This window comes from Meriones unguiculatus, chromosome 17, assembly GCF_030254825.1.
Source record: "Meriones unguiculatus strain TT.TT164.6M chromosome 17, Bangor_MerUng_6.1, whole genome shotgun sequence".
Lineage (NCBI taxonomy): Eukaryota > Metazoa > Chordata > Mammalia > Rodentia > Muridae > Meriones > Meriones unguiculatus.
The window spans coordinates 48,400,209-48,423,387 of record NC_083364.1 but is presented as its reverse complement, the minus strand read 5'-3'; the positions used below and the strand labels follow the sequence as shown (position 1 = coordinate 48,423,387).

The 23,179-nt window shown below is 43.2% G+C and overlaps 2 protein-coding genes across 3 annotated transcripts in view; both read left to right on the top strand.

The window, feature by feature from the left end:
- Tmprss7 (transmembrane serine protease 7) overlaps positions 1–9,554 on the top strand; it is a 36,945-nt gene extending 27,391 nt beyond the window's left edge. Inside the window, exons 13-18 of the mRNA XM_060370486.1 lie at positions 1,957–2,067; positions 2,860–2,976; positions 3,850–4,021; positions 5,520–5,788; positions 7,680–7,816; positions 9,286–9,554. Coding sequence (XP_060226469.1) covers positions 1,957–2,067; positions 2,860–2,976; positions 3,850–4,021; positions 5,520–5,788; positions 7,680–7,816; positions 9,286–9,456 — 977 coding nt within the window. The 3' untranslated portion in view covers positions 9,457–9,554. The remainder of the gene's footprint in view (positions 1–1,956; positions 2,068–2,859; positions 2,977–3,849; positions 4,022–5,519; positions 5,789–7,679; positions 7,817–9,285) is intronic.
- A 1,452-nt stretch (positions 9,555–11,006) lies between these two features.
- The window catches only part of C17H3orf52 (chromosome 17 C3orf52 homolog), a 37,728-nt gene continuing 25,555 nt past the window's right edge, over positions 11,007–23,179 (top strand). Inside the window, exons 1-2 of one of the 2 annotated variants that reach the window (XM_060370487.1) lie at positions 11,007–11,918; positions 17,292–17,421. In XM_060370487.1, the coding sequence (XP_060226470.1) occupies positions 11,781–11,918; positions 17,292–17,421 (268 nt within the window). In that variant the 5' untranslated portion in view covers positions 11,007–11,780. The remainder of the gene's footprint in view (positions 11,919–17,291; positions 17,422–23,179) is intronic. The other variant, XM_021627153.2, reaches the window with a different exon arrangement.

Here is a 23,179-nt window from a genome sequence, read left to right as displayed (position 1 = left end):
AACAAAACAGAATTAAAAAAAATCAATGAAAAAATCCACAAGAAAGACAAGCACGCAAGTATACACACACATGGGGGTAGGGGGAGACAGAAAGAGAGAGAGAGGGAGCAAAACCTGTGAAAACACGCAACTGGAAACCATATCATACAATCAGAAGACCAGTAAGAAAGCAAAGAATAGGAGACACAAACATTTACCAAAATAACTTTGAGTTTGTTTTCTGTTGTCCATCTACTGCTTGGCATGGGACCTGCCCTTAAGTGCAGTTAATATACCCAGTGAGAATCCGCTGGAGATAGCTTCTTGGTTAGCTCATGCTTGCTTTCACCTCTCAGAGCTGGGGTCCAACCTGGCTTGAACCTGTGAAGGCCCTGTGCATTCTGCCACAGTCTCTGTGAGGTCATATGTGTGTCAGTCCCGTTGTGTTTGGAAGACTGTTTCCTTAGAGTCCTCCGGCCCGTGTAGTCTTTTTGCCTCCTGTTCTGCATACACATTGACATCATGCTGGCAATGACTAAGAGATGGATACAGGATATTTCTAGCCTAAGTGGAAAGTTTAGATGTGGATTTTTCACTGTTACTTGCAACCCATTTCTTAATCTATTACTAGTTTACAGGGCGATAGAAAGATAGTTTAAGGACAATATAAAGTTACTGGCAACATTTTTCTCAGGGTTTAATATTCTCCTAACAGAAATGGTATGTAATCTTTCCATGTCTTTGGAGAAACATTACATTTAATATACTATAAAATGACTTGTACCTCTACAACTGTGTATGCATGCATGCATGCATGCGTGTGTGTGGTACTGGGATCAACCTGAGTGCCTTGCATGTGTTAGGCAAGTGCTCTAACATTGAACTACATCTTTAACCCTTTCTACCCTTTTAAACTGACAAACCAAAATAAACCTTAATTCATGGTTCATTTGCAGTCTAAATCTATAAAATCTTCTGTTTCTTAAGAAAACAGATGTTGATGATTTTAGTGACTGAAGGGTTCTTTATTCATTACTGTTCTTTGCTCTGAAGTTCTAGACAGAAGCTATTGCCATTGCTTTTTATATAGTGGAGGAGAAATGCACTGATGAACCAGGCAAAGACAGTAAAACTGATAAATCTCATCATCTAGGAATTGTGGAGAAAACCATCTCTTCTAAAGATACTTGCTGGTACACTGTGCTTGCTGTAGCTATGAAGGGAATTCAAGGAGTAGGTCAAAGAAGAAACAGTGATGTTTCGCGTACTTATCTATCAGAATAAAACTATTTTAAAGTTGTTTCACATGTGGACCACAAGTCTGATATTCTTTAAGATCTCACATTCATTGATATCAATTCACCAAGCTTTTTGTGAGCCCCTATGAATTTTGGTCAGGGACTCGAGGTAGAGAGATGAATGACCCAAAATCTTCCATTTCAATCCACTTTACCTTCTTCAGGAGGGGAGGCAAGTTCAGCTCAGATAACAGCTGGTGAGAATTATTTTTCTTAAAAAAAAAAAAAAGTTTACTTATGCCAGGCATGGCAGAGCATGTCTTTAGTCCTAGCACTCAGAAGGTACAAGCGGGTTGATCTCTGAGTTTGGGGTCATTTTGATCTGCATACTGAGTTCCATGTCAACTAGGATTACACAGTGAGATCTTGTCTCAAAAATAAAACAAAATATGATTGTTTATGATGCAAAGAGTTGAAGTTTCTTTAACCACCAGATTTAAACATGCTTACATGATAAGAAACCAAGATCTGACAAACCCTTTCAGAAGGAATTGTACCAAAGTAAGGAATTATACTAAACGTCTGCTTTCTTCCAGGGACATGTCATTTCAAGGAAAGCACGCTCTCTCACTCTGTTGTATTTGTCATGTTAAGGTTCACACCTTTAGAGGGGCACTATTAGCCATCAGAAAGCCCACCTGATGTCCTGTGTTCATGACCTTTCTGTATTTCATCACAGTGACGACCAAACCCGCCTGCAACACCAGCATCTTCCGGCAGCATGGCCCTCTGGTCTGCGATGGCTTCCGGGACTGCGAGGATGGCCAGGATGAACAGAACTGCACTCGGAGTGAGAAGGATACCCAGGGCTCTGTTCTTCTCTTAGAGCCCCGGTGATCCAGACAGCTCTGCTGCATTCAGAGAAAGCCTCTGCCTCAGTGTCTCAGAGCATTTTTTTATCCCTGATATCTCTTGTTCTGAGAATCCTCCCAATTCTAGAAAACAATGAGATGCTTGTTCACAATGATATAGAGTAGATAGGGTAGAATTGGATGTGCTCCTGTGAAAATACTGGAGCATTTTTTGTGGTTTTACTTGCTTTTCATGCTAGCTGTAGGTTGGACAATGAAGGTCTGTCATAGAGGAGACTGCCAGACACATGAGGACACCTGATGATACCACAGCAGAATGTGACCCCCTAGGTTGTGCACAAATGAACTGTAATTACAACACCTATATATTATTTCTCCCCAACCATCTAAAAGGACTGCATGTGGTGTGGGTTTTGATAATTTTTTTTTCTTGGAGAGTGAGACAAGGCAATAGCCAAAAGGCTATGACCCAAGACCATTAATATGGCCAACTCTTTCGTGTTGAGTTCCCCATGGCTATGGAGAGGCAGTTGGAGTGGATTCTCAGCTGTATTCCACTGGTCTACCTTCAAGTGCATCTCCTTAACGGATGGAAAAATGTCCATGTGGGGGTGCCTCTACTTTCCTCTGCCAGCTTTTCCCTGAGCAGAAAAGAGGGACCCTGCGACTAATACACCTTTCGTAGAGTTCATGTCATTTCCTCAAATCTGTTTTTTACCAGAAACAACAGTAACAAAGCAAAATTCTTCCATCTTTTTGCTCATTTTTAGGCATCCCATGTACCAACAAGACCTTTAAGTGTGGCAATGACATTTGCTTCAGGAAACAAAATGCACAATGTGATGGTATCGTGGATTGTCCTGACGGAAGTGACGAAGAAGGCTGCAGTGTGTAGAAATGGCATCTTTTGATTAGTGTATTCTCTCTTCCTTTCCCCACTGTTTTCATTTTCATTGCTTCTGGGTATGATTCTTCAGCAGAGGGTGCTTGGATCTAGGAAATAATAACATTGGTTATTATTGGTGAACTGACTCTGACATTGTTCCAAAGAAATAAAATCCCTTGAGGTTTGTTCCATCTTCCTTCTTGACAATAGGGGTTAACATAGAGGATGCTTTCCAGTAATCCCAATCAAGAAAAAAAATTTACATTTGTATAAAGCAGTGCAGCCTGGTGGATGTCTTTTAGTTATGACTCTCGATAAGACCAACATTGAGATCCTTTATGCCATGTGCTCTCCTTAATCATGGGGTCTTTCATTAATCACCATATTCAGCCGTATCCATGCCATTACACTGAGAAGCAACAGCTCTGATGACCAGGCTTTTAGTAGAAGTCTACATGTCTTGGACTTAGAAATTCTCTCCTAAATGCCTTTTCAAATTAGCACAACTTCAAAGACATTCTCAGTTCTTTTATATTCAAAACTTACTGTTTCCTTTCCAAACAGCAACCTAACTCCATGGTTTGCTGTTACGTCAGTCCAGCTGTTACTACAGCGACTTCCTCCCCGGCATGCGTCAGTGTGTAGACTCCAAGTCAGGACATGCTCTCAGCAGCACAGGTGTGGTGCCGTGTTGGCGCAGGTTCCAGACCTATAGATTTCCTCTCTGCTAGATAAGCAGGCGATTTCCAACTGTTGACTTGATGAGTCAGTTCCCAACCCAGCCATATATGTGGTCAGATTTCCAGTTCTGTCTCTCTCTCTGGGTTTCTATTTCTATCCACCTTTAGCTCATATGACGCTTCCTCTCCTAAAGGCTGTAGCAGGAGTTCTTCCCTCCTCCACCGCATCGTCGGGGGTTCTGACTCCCAGGAAGGAACCTGGCCTTGGCAGGTCAGCCTCCACTTTGTTGGATCAGCCTACTGTGGTGCCTCAGTCATCTCCAGGGAGTGGCTTCTCTCTGCAGCCCATTGTTTCCATGGAAACAGGTAGACCATCCCAGTCCATACTTTCAAAAGCATACATCTGACCTCCGGTTGTGGGAAAAAAAAAAGCTTCACATTGGAAATTATCAATTTAGTTGGGCTCGTTTATGTCTTTGAGTGGGGGGAACCAGTTGTATGCCCTTTTTGTTTTGTTTTGTTTTAAGGTAGCATTGATATATAGAAAAAGAACACAACAGAAGCACCAAGGTGGGATAGATATGCTTTCATTAGGCTGAGGAAATGGAAATGGGCTTTCAAATCATAGGGGCACACCTAAGTAAGTGTGTGGACTGTGGAGAGGGGCAGTACTGGAAGATGGTTGGAGAGCAGGTGTGGTTCCATGCTCACTCCTGCCCGTCTCAAGAATGAGATTTCCAGGATTTGGGCACATCTCCATCTCCCTCTAGATCCATGCCAGAGTCCCTAGTGGCAAAGTCCACATATGCCCCACAAACAGGGATCCCTTTTGGATGAGGCAGGGAGAGCAGGAAACTAGGACTGGCATCAGAAGGGCTCTGTTTGTCTTTGCCAATGGGGTTATTGAGGAACAGATTCTCTTTTAACTAAGGATAAAGGCTAACCTTAAAAAGAAAAACTTACTTCAACTTTAAACCTATCTGAGTTCTGCTGGATCTGAGGTGAAACAAAACATCTATTATTCTAAAATTTTAAACAAACTATAGCGGCGAGTTTACACGATTTGAGTTGTTTTCCCTGGAACATACAGTATTAGTGTTAATTACTGAAATAGATTCACCAATAAGTAAAATAAATGCTCCAGACATACTCTTTGCCTTAGATTCTTTGAGTGTCTGGTGCATTCATGAGATGTCCATTCAGCTGATTAACGGATACACTTTCTGTGGACCATGCCCTTAGTTTTCTTCCAAAGCTTCTGTGTTTTCTGCATCCATATTCTTTCTGGTTGCTACATTGATTCTGTGGGAGATCAAAACCTAATGAGGGAGCTCCAAGCCCCTCTGGTGAATTGAGCAGGGCCTGAGCAACCACTACACTGATCTGTCAAAATTCTGAGAGTTTTCAGGGAAGTACTCCATTAATGGCCTACTTAAAGCACATTAATGTTTGATCTGTTGATAGCCCCATCATTTGCATTTGGTAAAAGGGCCTCCCCCCCAAAAGTACCCAACTGTCCCTGTGTGTTTACATGATAGTGTTATAAATATAAATAAAGGTATAATAAATTAATTGTACTCACTCATATATGTAGTTCAGGAGATGTTATAAGGCAAGAAACTTTTGAGGTATTTTCTCAAAATACTGTTGAGAGATTTTTCTGCAATATATAACTTGCCACTATGACAACAGCTGACTCCATTGCTGTGTTTAGCAAGGAGACAAGGGGAAGCTTGTGATTTTTGCTATGTCTCTGGACAGAGCCACTGGCTAAGACAGGTCCTCCCTTTCCCATCCTCATGGCTCTGTGGAGTACTTGCTTCCAAGCCATTTATAACTCTGTTCTTCATTCCTTTCCTACCAGGCTGTCTGACCCCACACCATGGACTGCTCACCTTGGGATGTATGTGCAGGGGAATGCCAAGTTTGTCTCTCCAGTGAGAAGGATTGTGGTCCATGAATACTATAACAGCCAGACCTTTGACTATGACATTGCTTTGCTACAGCTCAGTATAGCCTGGCCGGAAACCCTGAAACAGCTCATTCAGCCAATATGTATCCCCTCAGCTGGCCAGAAAGTGCGCAGTGGGGAGAAGTGCTGGGTGACTGGCTGGGGGCGAAGGCGTGAAACAGGTATGTATGAGTGAGTGATCATGGCTCTGCCCTGCAAAGGAAAGACTTCTGGGATAATCTAGAGATGATTTACATATGGAGGGAGTCCCAGTGAAGGGGTATTATCATCTGTGTCTTGTGATCTTCATACCTGCTCTAAAACAAACTAGACAAAACTGATACAGAGAGAGAGAGAGGAATTGTACGAGCAAGGAACAACTGGCCAATATGGGCCCTTTTCAAACTCTGCAGAGGTGCTAGGCAATTCCTTTTTATTTTTAGGATCACTTGTAATCTATAGAAGTGGTTCATTTTTGTAAAGAAGAGAGCTCACATATGCACACCCTACTGTGCCAACCCAGACAACTGTCTGGAAGGTTATGTAAGTGTGTCTCTCACCAGGACTATTGGCCAAGAGATGGGAGTGACAGAGAAATCCAGCCAGGACCCCTCTCCTCAGATGGCAAATTCTGACCCAGGCATCTCAGCATCCTAGAGTTAGTTCAACCTAGGGGGAATTACATTTTGCAAGTAGCTACACACCCAGAAAAGGAACCTTTTTTCAGCATGTAAAAGTCAGGCTCTATGCTGGGAAAACCTCTCTATCAAGTCTGCTTGGTCCATGATTTGTAGCTGAATTTAAATATACAATGGGGAGAAGAATCTGAAACTGCTTGAATGTTTCCCCAAGGGTTAGTGCCTACCTATTGATCCTGGGATCTTGGATCCCTTTGATTTTCCTTTCCAAAAGGGAAATGGCAGATACAGGACACACAATTTTTCAGTTTACACCACAGCTTTGGTTTGGAACCACTGGGGTGGTTTCTTAGATTCTCATTAATGCCTATGGACATGTGGAAGAAATGGTATTCACCACCAAATGGAGTTTGCTGAGTTCTAAGAGTCCTCATAAAGGACGGCAGCTGTTTGCACAGTTGTAACTCAGCTTCTGTGTTATTGTGCCTGGTGATTTCATTATCTTGTTGTCTTAGTTTGCTTTTTCTTTAATTGCTGTGAAAAGCACTATGACAAAAAGCAACTTGAAGAAGAAAGGGTTTATTTCACCCTACTGCGTACAGTCAGTCAGTCCATCATGAAGTGAAGTCAGAGCAAAAATCCAAGGCAGGAACCTGGAGGCAGAAACTGAAAGCAGAGACAATGGAGGGCTGCGGCTTCCTGGCTTGATGCTCAGGCTTACGCTCAGCTACCTTTATTATACATCCCAGGGCCACCTGCCCAGGGGTGATACTGCCCACAGTGTCTGAGTCCCAACCCCATCAATCATCAATTAAGAAAATGCCCCACAGTCTTGTCTACAAGTCAATCGGCTGGGCACAATTTCTAAATTGAGGGTTCGTCTTCTCAGATGACTCCAGCTTTTGTCAAGTTGATAACAGCTAACCAACACTTTCATCATCTGTCACTAGAGGAAGAGAATACCCAAATCATTGAAGAGATGCTTTCTTGATAAGCATGAGTACATACATATGTTTGTAGCCATGCAAGTTAGAAAGGAACTGAAGAAGCTATAGAAAAACAAGATAGTTTTTATGGCTCCTTATAGATTCTCATACATCAGCTTTGTGTGTCTTTTTTGAGGAGCCCTCCTGAAATGTAAACAGTGGTGCTAACAGTTGCTGACCCATGAGCCCACAGGACACGGTGGCACAGGTGTGAAAGTACAGTGGCACAGTGGATAAGGTGATAAAATCAGGCCTTTGACTAGGTCCTGCTGTTACTTGTTGGTTGTGTGTCTTTTCTAAGTCTTCATTTCTTTGGAAGCAAAATGGGGTTAATAGAATTTATCTCAGAGAATCGCTCCCAGGCTGAAGGAAGATAATTCGAGCTGATTGCTCAACTGAAACCTGGAAGAAATGTAGTCCATGATATCTATCCCCAATGTGTCTTGCAGATAATAAAGGCTCCCCTGTTTTGCAGCAAGCAGAGGTAGAGATCATAGATCAAACTGTCTGTGTTTCCACCTATGGGATCATCACTTCTCGGATGCTCTGTGCAGGGGTTATGTCTGGCAAGAGTGATGCCTGCAAAGTAAGTCTTCCTCCTTTCTAATATGTGGTGCCTTCCATAAATTATTTCAAATTTCATCCACACTATACTGAGGCTATCGAGGGCAGACCTTGTCTTTCTTTTATATGAGTTGCCCAGATACTAATTATGATTCAGTTGCCTAAGACCAGAGAAACATTGAGAAAGAAAGGGTTTTAAAAAAAAACAACCATTCGCAGGTCAACAAATACCGAGTGCTTCAGTGTTGTTAACTTGTTCTCTTAACACCAAAACTACAGGATTCATTTACCTGTTACTATGATTCGTAGTCTGAGAAAAGGAAAGAGGAAGGAGGCAGAGATGGAGCACACTCATGTAGGCCCCGTGGTTGCTTTGGGAGAGAGTTGTAGGTTATGCTTTGGGGGAATATTACTTCGATCTTTTCATTCCAATCTGTGCAGATACGTCTATAATTTACAAAGAGCAAATAGGTGATTGATAGTATAAAGAGCACGTGGGGCCTTTCCCACATCTTGCCAACTTAGGTGCAATGCCAGCACCTTATCTTATAATGTTTTCCATCTTTTGAGATTCTATTTATAAGCAAGATTCTTTGTATAAATTCATTCACATCGTCATTTTTATCCCCATTCTGTAGAAGAAGATAAATAGAATCCCCGCCCCCAAAGTTACCCAGCCAGTAGGTGTGATGGGTGGGAATGGGAGCCCTTTACTAATGTTAGCGTATTTCAGATGCTCATAGCAGCTGGCCAACTCCCTAGCTGTGTTCTACATAAGCACCAAGTTTTGAGATTAAATTAGACTTACAGAGCTAGCTCAGCAACGAACATCACAAGCCGGTTTCCCTTTCGTCAGAATTTACGTAAAGAGATGTGAAACATTAAATTGAAATATTAAACAGGGGCATGCCTGCTTCATCTAGAAGCTCTAGCTCTACCAACCTTCCAACGTGCGCACACAAAGCCCAGATATTATATTATACTTAAAGATTCACGCTGTAGGGATTGTTTAAACCTTAAATTATTGCAGTGTTTGTGCTGTGGAGCTGAGATGTCAAAGAACTCTCAGATGAAAACAGTTGGCAGCTGGTGGCTCTTAGGGTTCTTTCAGTGGACCTGGCTAAGTTGTCTTTTCTTCTTTTTCCTTGGGTCAGTGAGCCAACTGCTGAAGCTGAATGGTCCACGGAAGGAAGTCAGCCTTCCAAGATATCTGTGAGGTTTTTATGATGGTGAAATGACCCCAGGCGGTGTTGGGCCTATAGCTAACACTAAGTAGACACTAGTCCCTACCGTTATTACTCTGTTCACCACTACAACACATACTCGGAGGGGTGGGGATTGTGAGAACTGCTTTCTTCTGCATAGTGACTATATACATAAGCAAAACCATTACAGAATGAGACTTTTAAACAGAACCTATTAGACACATAAATGATGGACTTGGTGCTCATGAAACAGAGGTCTTCATGTTTACATTATCTTTTTGTGTAGGGAGATTCAGGTGGGCCTTTGTCTTGTCGAAGAAAGAGTGATGGAAAATGGATTCTGACTGGCATTGTTAGCTGGGGACATGGATGCGGAAGACCAAATTTTCCTGGTGTTTACACAAGAGTGTCAAACTTTGTTTCTTGGATTCATAAGTATGTCCCTTCTCTTTTGTAACTGCACCAGTTGTATTTTTACCTGTGACTTACATGACAGAGATGATACATTTTAAGAATTTAATTATTAATAATAAAATTAATCATTTCAACTGAAAATGTCACATTGAGCACACCTGATATTTGTTGCAAGGCAGACAAATTAAGATGCATTCCATAAAAATTCCCCAAGGATATAATGATCTTTATCCTAAGGTATCAAAATGCTATTGACTCAGGGAGGGAAGAAAACTAAAGTAATGTCACAAACCAAGTCTCTAAGATAAAGTGAGAGCTAAGAGAGATGGGGTCCTTCCTATGTGTTCCAGTGCAACCAGGGGTGCTTACAAGGATTGAGACAAACAGGGCACACAGGCAAGACCTTTCAGGGAAGCCGTACCTGACTCCTAGCAGTCTCACAAAACTCAACGCACAAAACAAAGGTACCTCACAAAGTGAAATAGAGCAAAATTCAGTAAATGGCAGAGGAGGTAGTGACAGCATTGCTTTCCAATCCATTCCATGTGTTCTAGTCACATCACAATGGACAGAATCCATGTGCACAGGGTCCTGTTGTGTACAGAGAAACTGATTCACCCCCCCCCCCCACACACACACAAAACGAAGGATTTGCAGTCTTCACTAAAGTGACAGAAGGCTGCATGGTAAGAGTTGGACTGAAGTGCACCCGTGAGATCCTCTGTCTTGATAGAGGCGGCTGACAGTCAAAGGCCATCGGCATTTTTGGTGAGTGTTCTGAAAGTCACACTTTTCAGGTATGTTATCACCTGGCTTTTGGGTGCGTCTGTGTGTGTGTGTGTGTGTGTGTGTTTTCAAAGCCTTGTAATGCTTGAATAGCTGTAAGTCTACAGTACCTGCTCAACATATTCCACTTCCTGATTTGTCATAATTTAGAGAGTGTCTCACTCCAAAGGCCAGAGTTAACATAGCACCAAACAAGTAAAATGGCAGGAAAAAAAAGAGTATTATTTATTTTCCCTAGAACAAAGTCAAAGGAGGAATAACAACAGGCATCAGAACACTGCACAGAACTGTAGAGAAAATTCAAAAGTAAAAGGAGGGAAAACGGGAAGTATTATTTTCCAAATTAGTAAAGATGACTGAAAAATTCTGTCTACTGTGAGATAATTAATATTTCCAGCTTGCAGAACATAATTTGATTTTCTGAAGAACTCCCCTTGGGATTAAGGATAAACAGCACAATAACAGCATCTATCTGGTGGCTGGTGATATAGCCCTGGGGTAGGACCGTTTGCCTGGGCTAGACTCCTAGCACTGCAAAGAAAAGATACGTTCCTAAATACGTTCTCAATATTTCTGGAGTCCGCAAACTGGTCTTAATAACTGTCTGTGTGGCAGAGAAAGGAATGAAGGAGTACAGTGTTTCTGAACAGAAGGTTGAGAGGCAAGATCCTTGGACCAACACCCATCACACACTTCGCTTTATGCACACAATTCCGGGCTCACTGAGCCAGTTCTGAGCTATGCATGGGGTGTGGAGGGCACTGTCTGCTTACTGATAGGACGTACGTGCTTTTCCCTCAGGAGGGGTGTTCAACGGCCCTCCTCTCAAAGATAAACAATAATCAGTAAATCAGTAACGTTTATGAGTTCTGGCTTCGGCCGGCCATTATCTTCTGTCCGGAGAAACAACACTGCTTGTGCAGAGCTAACTGCTGACTTCCCCAAAAGGCTGCCTTTACTACTGTCAGCCTTACTGATACCGCCCCTATACCTGAATCAGCTTGGAAGGGGAATTATGCGGCTGTGTATTCTTCATCTTCCTGTGCTCAGAAGCCAGCACGCTGCCCGATACACACAAGCTGATTCACAGCTGGTTGTTGACTCGGTAGAAGAACCCTCGCTAGAACTGGAGTAAGCTTCAGCATCCCACCCTCCCTGTAGAAGTCAAAGTTCTTGGGGCGCTCAGCAGGCAGCGCAGTCTAACCCTTCCTTGCCACAGCCCAGCTGGCATTCAGGCCCCGTGAGCCGATCTGCGTTCTACAGGGAGCATTGCAGGCAGCACCCTGAACAAACCAGAAAAACAGCCCTCCTCTGCTCGGGAGCACAAGGAAGCAGGGTCCCACCCGCATCTACCTTTCCTGAGCAAGGTCGGCTAACCCGGGCCGGAGTGCCTCCACTCACTGGCTTCGCCCCTCCCCTCCAGAGGCCCGTCGCCACAGGTCTGTCTGGCTCCGCCCGAGGTCTACCTGCGGAGCCTGGTGGGTGGAGTGTCAACCGAGGAGTCTCCCTGTGTCCTGGACTCTGCACCCTTAGGTGCCTCTCTGAGGAGCCTCTCGGCGGAGCCTCGGTCTCTGCGCTGCCATGGAAGGGTCCAGATCCCCATCGCCCCGGGAAGAGCTAGAGCTGGCGATGCTGGAGGGGCAACCGGAAGAGCAGATGCCTCTCAACAACCTCCAGATGCAGCCTGGCTCCGCAGAGTCGGACCCTAGCCCAGCCCAGGTAAGGACTTAGGACTCTGCCGTGACAGCAGGAAAGGGACCTGACACCACTCAAGGGCGCCAGGGCTCCCTTCCAGCTTCGGAGAAGCGCTAAGAAAGGGAGGCTAAAGAGCGCAAAAACTTTTGGAATTTCTTAGGCTAGACCCCTCTACTACTCTGATCTCGCCCAGGGAGGGACTCTTCAGGAATCCTGGAGTGGGGGGGTGGCTGCTCCTTTCAATGGAGAGAGAAACTTTGGAGCTAGAGGTGGTGTTTGAAAGTTATGTAACTTTTAATGTTTTTTTCCTCCCTTTCTTTTTTAAGTAAAAAAAAAAGTTTGAATTATATTCTCTCTTAACATCGCTCTTTCCCCATCTTTCCCTCTCCCCCGCCCCCTCCCTTCCTCCCTCCCTCCCTTTCCTTCTCTCCTCTCTCTCTTCCTTCCCTCTTTCCCCTCCTCCCTCTCACCACCCCACCACCCCACCCCACGCCTTCTACGGGGCATAGAGAAGTCCACCTCCTCCCCCCTCTACCCAGCTTTATGGTCCTCTGCTCTCCTTCCCACCTTCAAACATTTTCTCCCACTTTGGTCATCGCTTCTTCCGGAATAGAGGTGGGCAAAAAAACCACAAGGAGGAAAGCACTGCTATGCTCAGACTGAGGGTTGACCCTGATGGGTATGTTGGCCCAGTAGAATGGAAATAATATCAAAGTTCTACCTAAGAACTTAGCCTCGCTGTCTTCATCGCTGAGAAAGTCCGTGGTGGTGTGTGGGTTGAACTCTTTTCTGATGTCGTGGCTGAACATTACCCACAGATAAATACTTGTTAAACATGAGAGAGTTTGATTCCGAGTCACCCTTCTTGTGATTAACCCTAAAAGTTAGCTGGAGTTTAACTGGGTACACTCAATTCTCTGGACACAACATTCTAGCCTGAGTTATCTCACCCTACTCCACTTCTATCCCTCTTGGACCCAAGCGGTGCTTTTATTAGAAAATTCACAGTGGTCCACAGGGTTTCCTGGAAATACTATGTGGCAATGTCTTATTTCATAAGTACCTTGGAGACTAAGCTGGCACCTTATGTTTGCATGAAATAGGATCACAGATGAATAAAGTTTGGAAAATAGGGCCTACTGCTAGTGCAAGTGACCGTAATCAGGAGCTTTCTGTATGATTCTCCAGGGCAGTGTCTGGGTATGAGAATTAGAAATATTTGCCTCAAATGGGATGGATATCAGAAGAGGGAGAAAACAGGGAATGGGACAGGAGCCTACCACAGAGGGTCTCTGAAAGACTACCCAGTAGTGTATCAAAGCAGATGCTGAGACTCATAGCCAAACTTTGAGCAGAGTGCAGAGAATCTTACGAAAGAAGGGGGAGATGGAAAGACCTGGAGGGATCAGGAGCTCCACGAGGAGAGCAAAAGAACCAAAAAATCTGGGCCCAGGGGTCTTTTTTGAGACTGATACTTCAACCAAGGACCATGCATGGAGATAACCTAGAACCCCTGTACAGATATAGCCCATGGCAGCTCAGTCTTCAAGTGTGTTCCCTAGTAATGGGAACAGGGACTGTCTCTGGCATGAACTCAGTGGCTGGCTCTTTGATCACCTCCCCCTGAGGGGGAAGCAGCCTTACCAGGCCACAGAGGAAGACAATGCAGCCAATCCTCATGAGACCTGATAAATTAGGGTCAGAGGGAAGGGGAGGAGGACCTCCCCTTCAGTGGACTTGGGAAAGGGGATGGGAGGAGATGAGAGAGGGAGGGATTTGGAGAGGGGCAGGGAAGGAGATGAGAGAGGGAGGGTTGGATTGGGAGGGGGTAAGGGAGGGGTCTATAGCTGGGATACAAAGTGAATAAACTGTAATTAATAAAATTAATTAATGAATTAAAAAAGAAATACTTGCTTCAAGTTAGTTAGGCTTAGCACATCTCCAAAGATTCAGGCATTCTCCAGAAAAAAAAAAAAAAAAAAAGGCATGTGAGCCTGGGCAAGGCTGTGAAATGATGTTAATATCATAAGCTCCATTTAGGCTCTGGGAGCCTTGTACTACCTGTGGACAATGGTTGAGAACATGCCAAATCCATTCCGGGTATCAGAATTTTGTAACTGCTTAGCACCTGCCTTGTAAAGATTATGCTTTCACGTCCTCGTGACTTCCTTCCTAGTCAGATGTACACAGATATGCCAGACATCCTTGTAATTTAGCTTTGTAGGCCACTACAGAGGAAAGTTTCAGCAACTGGTAGAACGGAGTCCTTAGGGCTCCATGAGAACCTGAAGGGCCTTCCAGAAATACTCGATCGGGGGTGTTTTAATAAGGAGAGAGAGATGACACAAAACTCAAACCCTCCCTAAAGTGTTAATTATCCCCTGAGTCTATAGAATAGGTTGAAATGCATTTCAACATGAAAGGGCAATTAATGGGGTTCAGTAAGGACTGGCTAGCACAAGCATGTGATTTAGATGCTTAGGAATTTCTTGTCAAGGTCTTAAGTTGTGTGATAATAGTTCTGAATTTGATACTTATTTAAGTCCCAGTACTTTACAAACCATAAGTTTTAAACTAAGTGCAGTAGTGTAACACATGAAGGCAGTTAATTATTATCAACTTAAAAGGAGCTGCCCTAGTTAGCCTGACCTGTCAACTTGAGACAGCCTAAAATCACCTGACAAGGGAGCCTTGGTTGAGTCATTGTATCGGGATTGTCGATTGATATGGTAGGGTCCAGGCCACCGTTGGGGATATCATTCTTATGGGGTTAGTCCTGGGCTGTAAGAAAACTGGTTAAGCGTGAGCCAGTGTGGGAGCCAACCAGGAGCATTCCTCCATGAATTTTGCTTCAGGTTCCTGCTTTAGAACCTAACTGGACTTTCCTCAATCATGGCCTACAGCTTGGAAGTGTAAGCTAAATAGACTTTTCCTTGTTCCCCTACTAGCTTTTGTACAGAGTGTTGTGTCATAGTGACAGAAAGGAAACTAGAACAGGAGGGTACTGGTTTTCTGGTTTGACATATGGAAGAGCGGAGTGAAGAAACTTCAAGATACAACCAAACTGCTCAAGTTCACTCAGTGGGACCCCCTAAAGTTTGGAATCAGATCTTCAAGATCTCAGATTTACCCTGCTAACTATTAAAAAATATTATATTTATTTCCTCTGTGTGTATGTGTGAGTCTATATGTGCCATGATGCACATACGGAGGGCAGAGGATGGCTTGGTGGAGTCGAGTTTTTCCTTCTATCATGTGTGCCCCCGGGATCAAACTCAGGGTGTCATCCTGCTGAGCCATCTTGCTGACCCCTGCTAACTGATCTTACCGTGCATACGTAAATACATATGGCATGATTTCTATTATTTAATTTATAGTTGCCTTGATTACAAATTGTGTATTACTAATAAATATACACAATTAGGTAGTATAAGCGAGGATCAAATCGACAGATGTGGCTGGTGAGGGACCTGCAGGTGGATGGGAGATTATTGGATGATGGGCCGGGAATGCCACTGAGATCGTGTCATATTAGTGTAGGTATCTTCTTGTTTGGAAGGGCTGGGCTAGGAGAGTATATAAAGAATTTTTCTTCCTGCCTTAATCTGGATTTGGAATGCAGAAGGAAAGGAATGTAAGCCATTGAGTTCCACCTTGCCTACTGTTACCACAGCTTAATACCCTTGGGCTAAAAATTACAAAAGAAATTGTAGGTGATAGGGTGAGGTTGGATTTCTTTCACAGCGCAGGACAGGGGCCCAGACTCAGAGAGATCTTAAGTGGCGGCATCACCATTGTATTAGCAATAAATCAGTAAATTGACCGTTCTGCAGTAACCGAGGTTTATTTGAGCTACCAATGCATTTGAGCTACTGCTATGCATTGTTCAATCTAGTACAAGAATCAGCTTGCTTCTCGGTGTTTAGATAAGAGGTGTGGATCAAATGCCACAGCGAAAATATAAAAGTGCAGATTTTCCTGTTCACTGACAGATTTACCCCTAGTCCTTATAATAACCGCTCCTAACTGAGCCAAGAAGACAAACTTTTTGAACCAGAAATGGGTAGTTCTGCCGATGTGTCCAGATCCTGTATTGATACACATATTTAGTCATTTCCCTGGGGAGATGGTGGATCTCTTGTAGAGTCTTCAGTGAAAATACCTGAAAATTCCATCTAATGCAATTATAGAATGTAATGTGGAGTTTGCAAGCACATATGTAAGGCACCTTGCGGAAGAACTTGCCTGAGGCCTCTAAGCAGATCACCCTAAGCATACAGGAATTAAATCTAACCAGCCTTAAAAGCAAACAAACCCTTAGTAGTTGGACCTGGGCAATCACCCAGGGGCTCTGTGTTGAAGGCTTGGTTTCCAAATGCAACAATGTACAAATGGGGCTTTTGGAAAGTAACTGGATCCTGAGGGCTTTGCCTTTACTTATGGGCCTATCTGTTGCTAGATTCATAGTTTGATTGGAAAATGCTGAATGCATTCAGATTTAGGGCCTACTCGGAAAAAGCATTCTCTGGGGTATGACCTGAAAGGATGTATTTTGTGCCCAACTCCTTCGACCCTTTCTCTCTTTGCTTTCTGAGTGATATGAGGTATACGGCCTCACACGCCCACTGTTGAGATGTTCTGCCATGAGTTAGCTGACCATAGGCTCAAACCACATATCAGTCTGCTGGTCAGTTCTGCCATGAATCATCATGTACTGCTGGTTCCTAGGTTTTTTAATACCTTCAAAAACCCTTCCTTCCATACACAGTGACAAACATCACATGTTCTCACTTGCAAGCTGCAGTTTAAAATGTCGGTCTTAAGAAAGCAGACAGCAGAAGCATCGTTATCAGAGCCAGGGAAGGGAATAGGGGACAGCAGCATGAGGACCCAGTGGTTAATAGGTACAGAAGTATGGTCAAACAGAGGAAATGCTGACTCACAGTGTCCTGTAGCACAGTCGAAAAACTTCATTTCAAAATAGCTAGTAGAGAGGAATTTTCAAGTTCTTAACACACAAAAAGGATAAACATTAAAGGTGATAGGTCAGCAATTACCCCGATTATACCCATTACATATGACACATGGGTTTTGAACTGTCTCAGTGAATGCCAAAAATACATACAATTTCATGTGAGTTAGAAATAAATACATTAAAAAAAAAACTCTAAGAATTAAAATCCTGCCTACTGTCTCCACTTCAGAACCCCCAGGAGGTTTTGGCTAACTTCCTCTCCCCGTTCCACTCTGCCCTGTCTTAAGTTTGATTCGGTGTTGTGTAGCCTCTTGAGCTTAAGGGCCTGATGACCTCAATTCTGCATCACTGGTCTCTAGTAGGACTTTGGGACTATTTTCTGAGACCCAATGACTGCCTCATGGTCTCGCTTTGCTTTCTAGGCTGACAAGAAAAGTCCCTGGAGTCCCTGTAACAAGACTGTGGTTGGGAAATGTAAACTGTGGATGGTCATCGTCGCCATTTTCGCGTGTTTCACTATCGTGATCATTATAAGCTTGTGCCTTATAGGAGGTAAGAGGATTGCAATGACACGTTTGAGGAACTCGTTGAGAGCTTGTGACTCACACTGAAAAGGAAAATGTACTCATGGATATTTTACTATTTATCACATGACTTGAAAAATGGCTTGGGCAGCTGGACATGATGTTTTGCGCCTATAATCCCAAACCCTGGGAGGCTAAGGTGGGAAGGCCTCTCTAGTTAAAGATCAGCCTGGGTTATAGTGTGAGCTTGCGTCCAACGTGCTTGTACACAGTGACATCTTGTCTCAAAAAATGAAACAAAAACACAAAAACCAAACCAACAACAACAACAACAACACCAAAACCCAGACTAAAATAAAATAAAAAAAGAAAAACTGACTTGGAATATGGTGTGTGTGTGTGTGTGTTGCTTGTTTTAAAATAGAATAAATATGAAGATCATTATTTTAATTTAAAAATTTCTCATTGTTTCTTGAAGAGGTTTCTTACACTTAAAATAAGATAGAATTTTTACTAGTTTGAAATTTTGTATCTATGTGTTTGTGTGATGTCAGTCTGTGCTGCAGGAGTACAGAAGAGGGCATTGGATCTTTTGGAACCAGGAAGACAAGCTGTGAGCTTCTCTGTGTGGGTGCTGAGAACTGAACATGAGTCCTCATGCCCTGAGTGCCCCTAACCCCTGAGCCATCTTTCTGATGCTTAAAATTTGGACTTGAACACTAATCTACATTTTATTAATTTTAATACTTGTTTGTTTGAATTTTTCTTATAATTTTTAAAAAGAAAATCATTTCATAGATCTGTCACCATATCTGTCACCAAGTGATAGAATAGTAAATAATATATCTGAGGAAATTTTAAAAGAATTTTACAGAGGCTTGTGGCAATAAGCCAGTGGTTCTCAACCTGTGGGTCATGACCCCCTTGGAGGTCACATACCAAATGTCCTGCATATCAGATATTTACATTATAATTCATAATAGTAGCAAAATTATAGTTGTGAAGTAGCAACGAAATAGTTTCATCGCTTGGTTGTCACCACAGTATGAGGAACTGTATTAAAGGCTGTATTAAAGGCTTGCAGCATTAAGAATGTTGAGAACCACTGGCTGAAAAAGCTGTCACTCTTTTAAGTTATTTAAGAAATAACTACTATATTTGTGTTGGTTATGTCTGTGAAACAAACGTTTACACGACACTAACAATGGACTTTGTATATATTATCTCATTTTATGGCTGTGTGTTTTGAATTAAAAGCAACACAGTTGTAGTCCATTCCCTGGCTTATTATTTATAGTTTGTCAAATGTTCTTCTCTTTTTCTTACTTGCATTTTTATCTCGAAATTGGTTTTTATATTTTAGTCTATAAGGTTTCAGTATTATATTAAGATAATTTTACCAGGTCACTAACAATTTGTGGACATCATTTTATTAAACAATTCCAGTGTATATAGTCCTTCTACAGCATTTTAAAGTCTTTTAGGTTGTTACCATTTTATGAATTATTTCGTGTATTTTTCAAAGATTTTAAGATGCATTAAGCTAGTATACTCCAGTAGGCAAACAGGTTTTGCATCAAAGTAGAGGGAAAACAGAATTGTCTCACTTTGTCTTACTAGTATATGTAAGGGTGGTTCATTCAGAGCTGGGGGACTCTTCAGGTGGTGTGACCTTCAAAAGGTTTGACTCAGGTTCTTGGGTCACAGTATGTCACAAGGACATGGAGCTCTGAGTTTCTCCTGAGGGATTCTTGGTTTTTTGTTTTTGTTTGTTTGTTTTGTTGTGTTGTTTTGTTTTGTTTTTTGTCCCTGGAAGACTTTCACAAAAGCTCAGCCAACTTTCAGCCTTTGACTTTCTCAGCCAAGGAGCATGGCTACTTAGTTAGACATTGTTCAGGTGGGATGGGTGATGCCATGAAGCGGTGAGCTTGCTTTAAGCAGCGAGCATCTCTGAGGCGAGCTGCCCCTCCTCCACCGTGCTGAGGACAATGGCTGGCATTGTTAGAATCATTGACACTGTCTGCACAGCAGCTGCCACAGGTGGATGCTGAAACCAAAGTTGAGTCACAAGGCCTCCTCCCGTCTCAGGTGCTGGGTGCAATCCTGAGAGTTGACTGATTTACCTGGTAGCACTCAAGGAGCCAATCATAAAGCAGGTGGTTTAGTACTCAGGACTTGAAACACAAGCCTGATGCCTATCTATTCTGTAGAAATCACCTGACTTCAACTACAAAAAACAATCTGCAGAGAGTTATTTAGTGTCCCTTAAAACTTCTTTTTGGGAGCTGTGAAACTGTATTGTAAAACGAACAAACAAACAAAAAACCACAAAACTTTCTAATATTATAGTGCAAACTTAATTTGTAATTTGACTGCAAATTTACATTTTTCCATATGTTAATGTCATACAAGAAACCTACAAAAAAAATTCTTTTTTTTTTTTTTTTTTTCCCTTCCAGGGAAGCATTTATTTTATTTGGCATTTTGCCTGTCAGGCTCTAAAGCTTGCAGGAAGAATCATGGTAAACTAAAAAAATGGCAACTGCTTAAAGGACTTTGAATCTGAAAATAATACCTGTTCAGTTACTGTACTGGCTAGTTTTATGTCAACTTGATACAAGCTAGAGTCACTGGAGAGGAAGGAGCCTCAGCTGAGAAAATGCCTTCATAAGATCAGGCTTTAGGCAAGCCTATATGACAGTTTCTTGATTGGAGAGTGATAAGGGAGAGCCCAGCCCATTGTGGGTGGTATTATCCCTGTGCTGGAGGTCCTGGGTTCCAGAAGAAAGCAGGCTGAGCAAGCCTTCAGGGGAAAGCCAGGAAATAGCACTCCCTCTTCGTCTCTGCTCCTGCCTCTGGGTTTCTGCTCTGAGTTCCTGTCCTGATTTTCTTCCATGATGAGGAGTGATGTGGAGGCATAAGTCAAACAAACCAAAACCTTTCTTGCTTTCAGTGATGGAGTTTCACTACAAAAATAGTAACCCTAACTAAGACAGTTAGCATATATCATTATGTCTGTTATATTTTCTTCTTATCTCTGATTTGCAATTTGAAATAATTTGATATCTTTATTTTTAAAAAGACAGTAGCCTTTCTTTAAGTCCTTAACATTATTTTGCTAAAGCACTAAAAATTCAGGGAAGAGTGCAAATGGGACAGTGTAGACCAGAACAGGTTAAAAAGGAGCAAAGGAGCGAGACCTCAGGTTGACCTCTGTGTGAGTGTGCAAGCCGCACCCAGAGCTGCTCTGCTAGTAGTTCTAGGATGACAGCTGGCAGTCGTCAGCCACGGCTCAATCACCAAGCCCACTGATATGATCATGTATTTGCAGAACTTAAGGTAGTGTGTGGGAAATAGGGAAAAGGGTGGGTGTTGAAGAGCCAGGGTTTAAGAATTACTGAGACAAAGAGATTGCTCAGGAGACATATTGCCCAGTCTCCTCCTGCCCTCTCTCAAATCTCTGAAACTCCAGTCTCAAGGCTCTTTAGTTCCCAGACAGGTTGGGCATAGAGATGGGACTAACTATGCAGTTGAAATAGGTGCAGAACAAGACACTGACTGCATCATTACCAAATGGGTAACTAGCTGGGTAATAGGGGAACCATGGCAGGGTTTTAGTGAAGAGGGATAACTGCCGTTGTTAAGACTCTCCTGTATGTGGTGATGTTTAATGAAGGGTGGATGGTGTTGTTGTCCTCAGTCCTCTAAAGACTGAACACTTGCTTTCTTCTAACACTTGGGGTGGGCTTACCTCCTCCTCCTCTGCTCTGGTGTGCACTGAAGTGATAGCTGACTCAGAGTCACGACTCCACTTCATGTGTGGTGTATAGGCTGTGTACACAGTGAAGATAAGATGTCATCACTCTACCAGGCTCTATCGACATTAATTTTTTTTTCTTCAAATTGGCAGTTTTATGGGCAGAATCCAGTGAAGCTTGTTGAATTTGGAGAACTGGTATTGTCCCAGCTCGGTAGAGAACTGTATTAATGGACAATGTCCTTTTCCCTGAAGGACACAGTCTTTGGTGTGAAGAGTAAAGGTATCTTAGTCACTGTTCTATTGCTCTGAAGAGACACCATGACCAAGGCAACTCTTATAAAGCATTTAACTGGGGGCTTGCTTACAGTTTCAAGGTTTAGTCCACTATCATCATGATAGGGAGCATGGCTACATGTAGGCAGGCATGTTGCTGGAGTAGTTGAAAGCTAAATCCTGAATCAAAGGCAAAGAGAGAGAGGAAAAGGGAGAGGAAGAGGCAGAGGAAGAGAGAGAGGGAGGGGGAGGCAGTAGATGAGTCAGAGGGAGAGGGAGAGGAAGAGAGAGAGGGAGAGGGAGAAGAGGGAGAGGGAGGAGAGACAGGGAGAGGAAGAGACAGGAGAGGGAAGAGGCAGAGACTGAGTCAGAGGGAGGGGGAGTGAGAGGGGGAGGGGATGAGGGAGAGGGAGAAGGAGAAGAGACTGGGCCAGGCAGGGGCTTTCAAAACCTTAAAGCCCACCCCTACTGACACACCCCTGCAACAAGACTATGCCCACTCCAAAAGGCCACATATCCTGCTCCTTCCAAATAGCTCATCAGTTGGGTACTAGGCGTGCAAATATATAAAGCTATTGAAGCAATTCTCATTCAAACCACCGTGCCATGGGGGAAAGGGGAAGGGCACACCTTCTTCTTTCCCTCAGAGTCATTTTCTTGGTAGATAATTTGGAAAAATCATTAGGCACTTTTTTTGTTTTGTTTTTTTGTTGTTGTTTTTTTTTTCAATGCAGTTTATTCAGGAACCTTGAACAATCATCTGACCCTGGGGAAAGCCAGCCCACAGCTTAAAATAGCCTCTGGGTAGCCAACCCCAGCGTACCACGTGGGCAATGCAGATAGGTCCACATACATGGAAGCAAGCCAGATCCTCGGCCTTAGCCAAATATGGAGTTGTTCGTGACAGAGAGCACTCACCATCGGGAAGGTGGAAGGTGGAAACCAGCTCCATCTTTAAGGCGCGGCATTACGCAGCTCTCTACAGTTCCCCCTTTTTGTTTAGGCACTTTTAAGGGGTTCCTTTCACTCTGGTACTCTGATTAGGAAGAGTAAGGCCACACTGAGAAGAAACACCAGCTCACAAACAGGTGAATGCTTAGACATGAGGACCCCACATGGCCTCCCCCAGCATTACAGCAACCCATCCAACCTCCTAGCCTTGTGTAGGAAGGATTGAAGGACAGGATTGAGGCAGAAACTTTTTTTCTTAAGATTTTATTTTTCATCATCATCATCATCATTATTGTTTACAATGTATTCACTTTGTATCCTAGTTGTAGCCTCCTCCCTCATTTCCTCAAGGTCCCACCTTCCTTCCCTCTTTCTCCCCTATCCCTCTTCCCTACTGATAGAGAAAATCGAACTTCCCTACTGTCTGACCTAGCTTATCAGGTCCCATCAGGACTGCCTGGATCTTCTTCCTCTGTGGACTGACTAAGTCACTCCTTCAGGGAGAAGTGATCAAGAAGCAGGCAATGGAGTTCAGGTCAGAGACTTTCTTCTCCACTTACTAGGGAACCACATGGAGACTGAGCTGTCTATGGGCTACATCTGAGCAGGGGGTCTAGGTCCTCTCCATGTATGGTCTTTGGTTGACACATCAGTCTCATCAGGCCCTCTGGGCCCTGCTTTTTTTTTTTTTTTTTTTTTTTTTTTTGGCTTTGTTGGTCTTGTGGAGCTCCTGTCCCCTGTGGGTCCTTTTATATCTCTCTTCTTCCATAAGACTCCCTGCTCCAAAGTTTGGCTGTGAGTC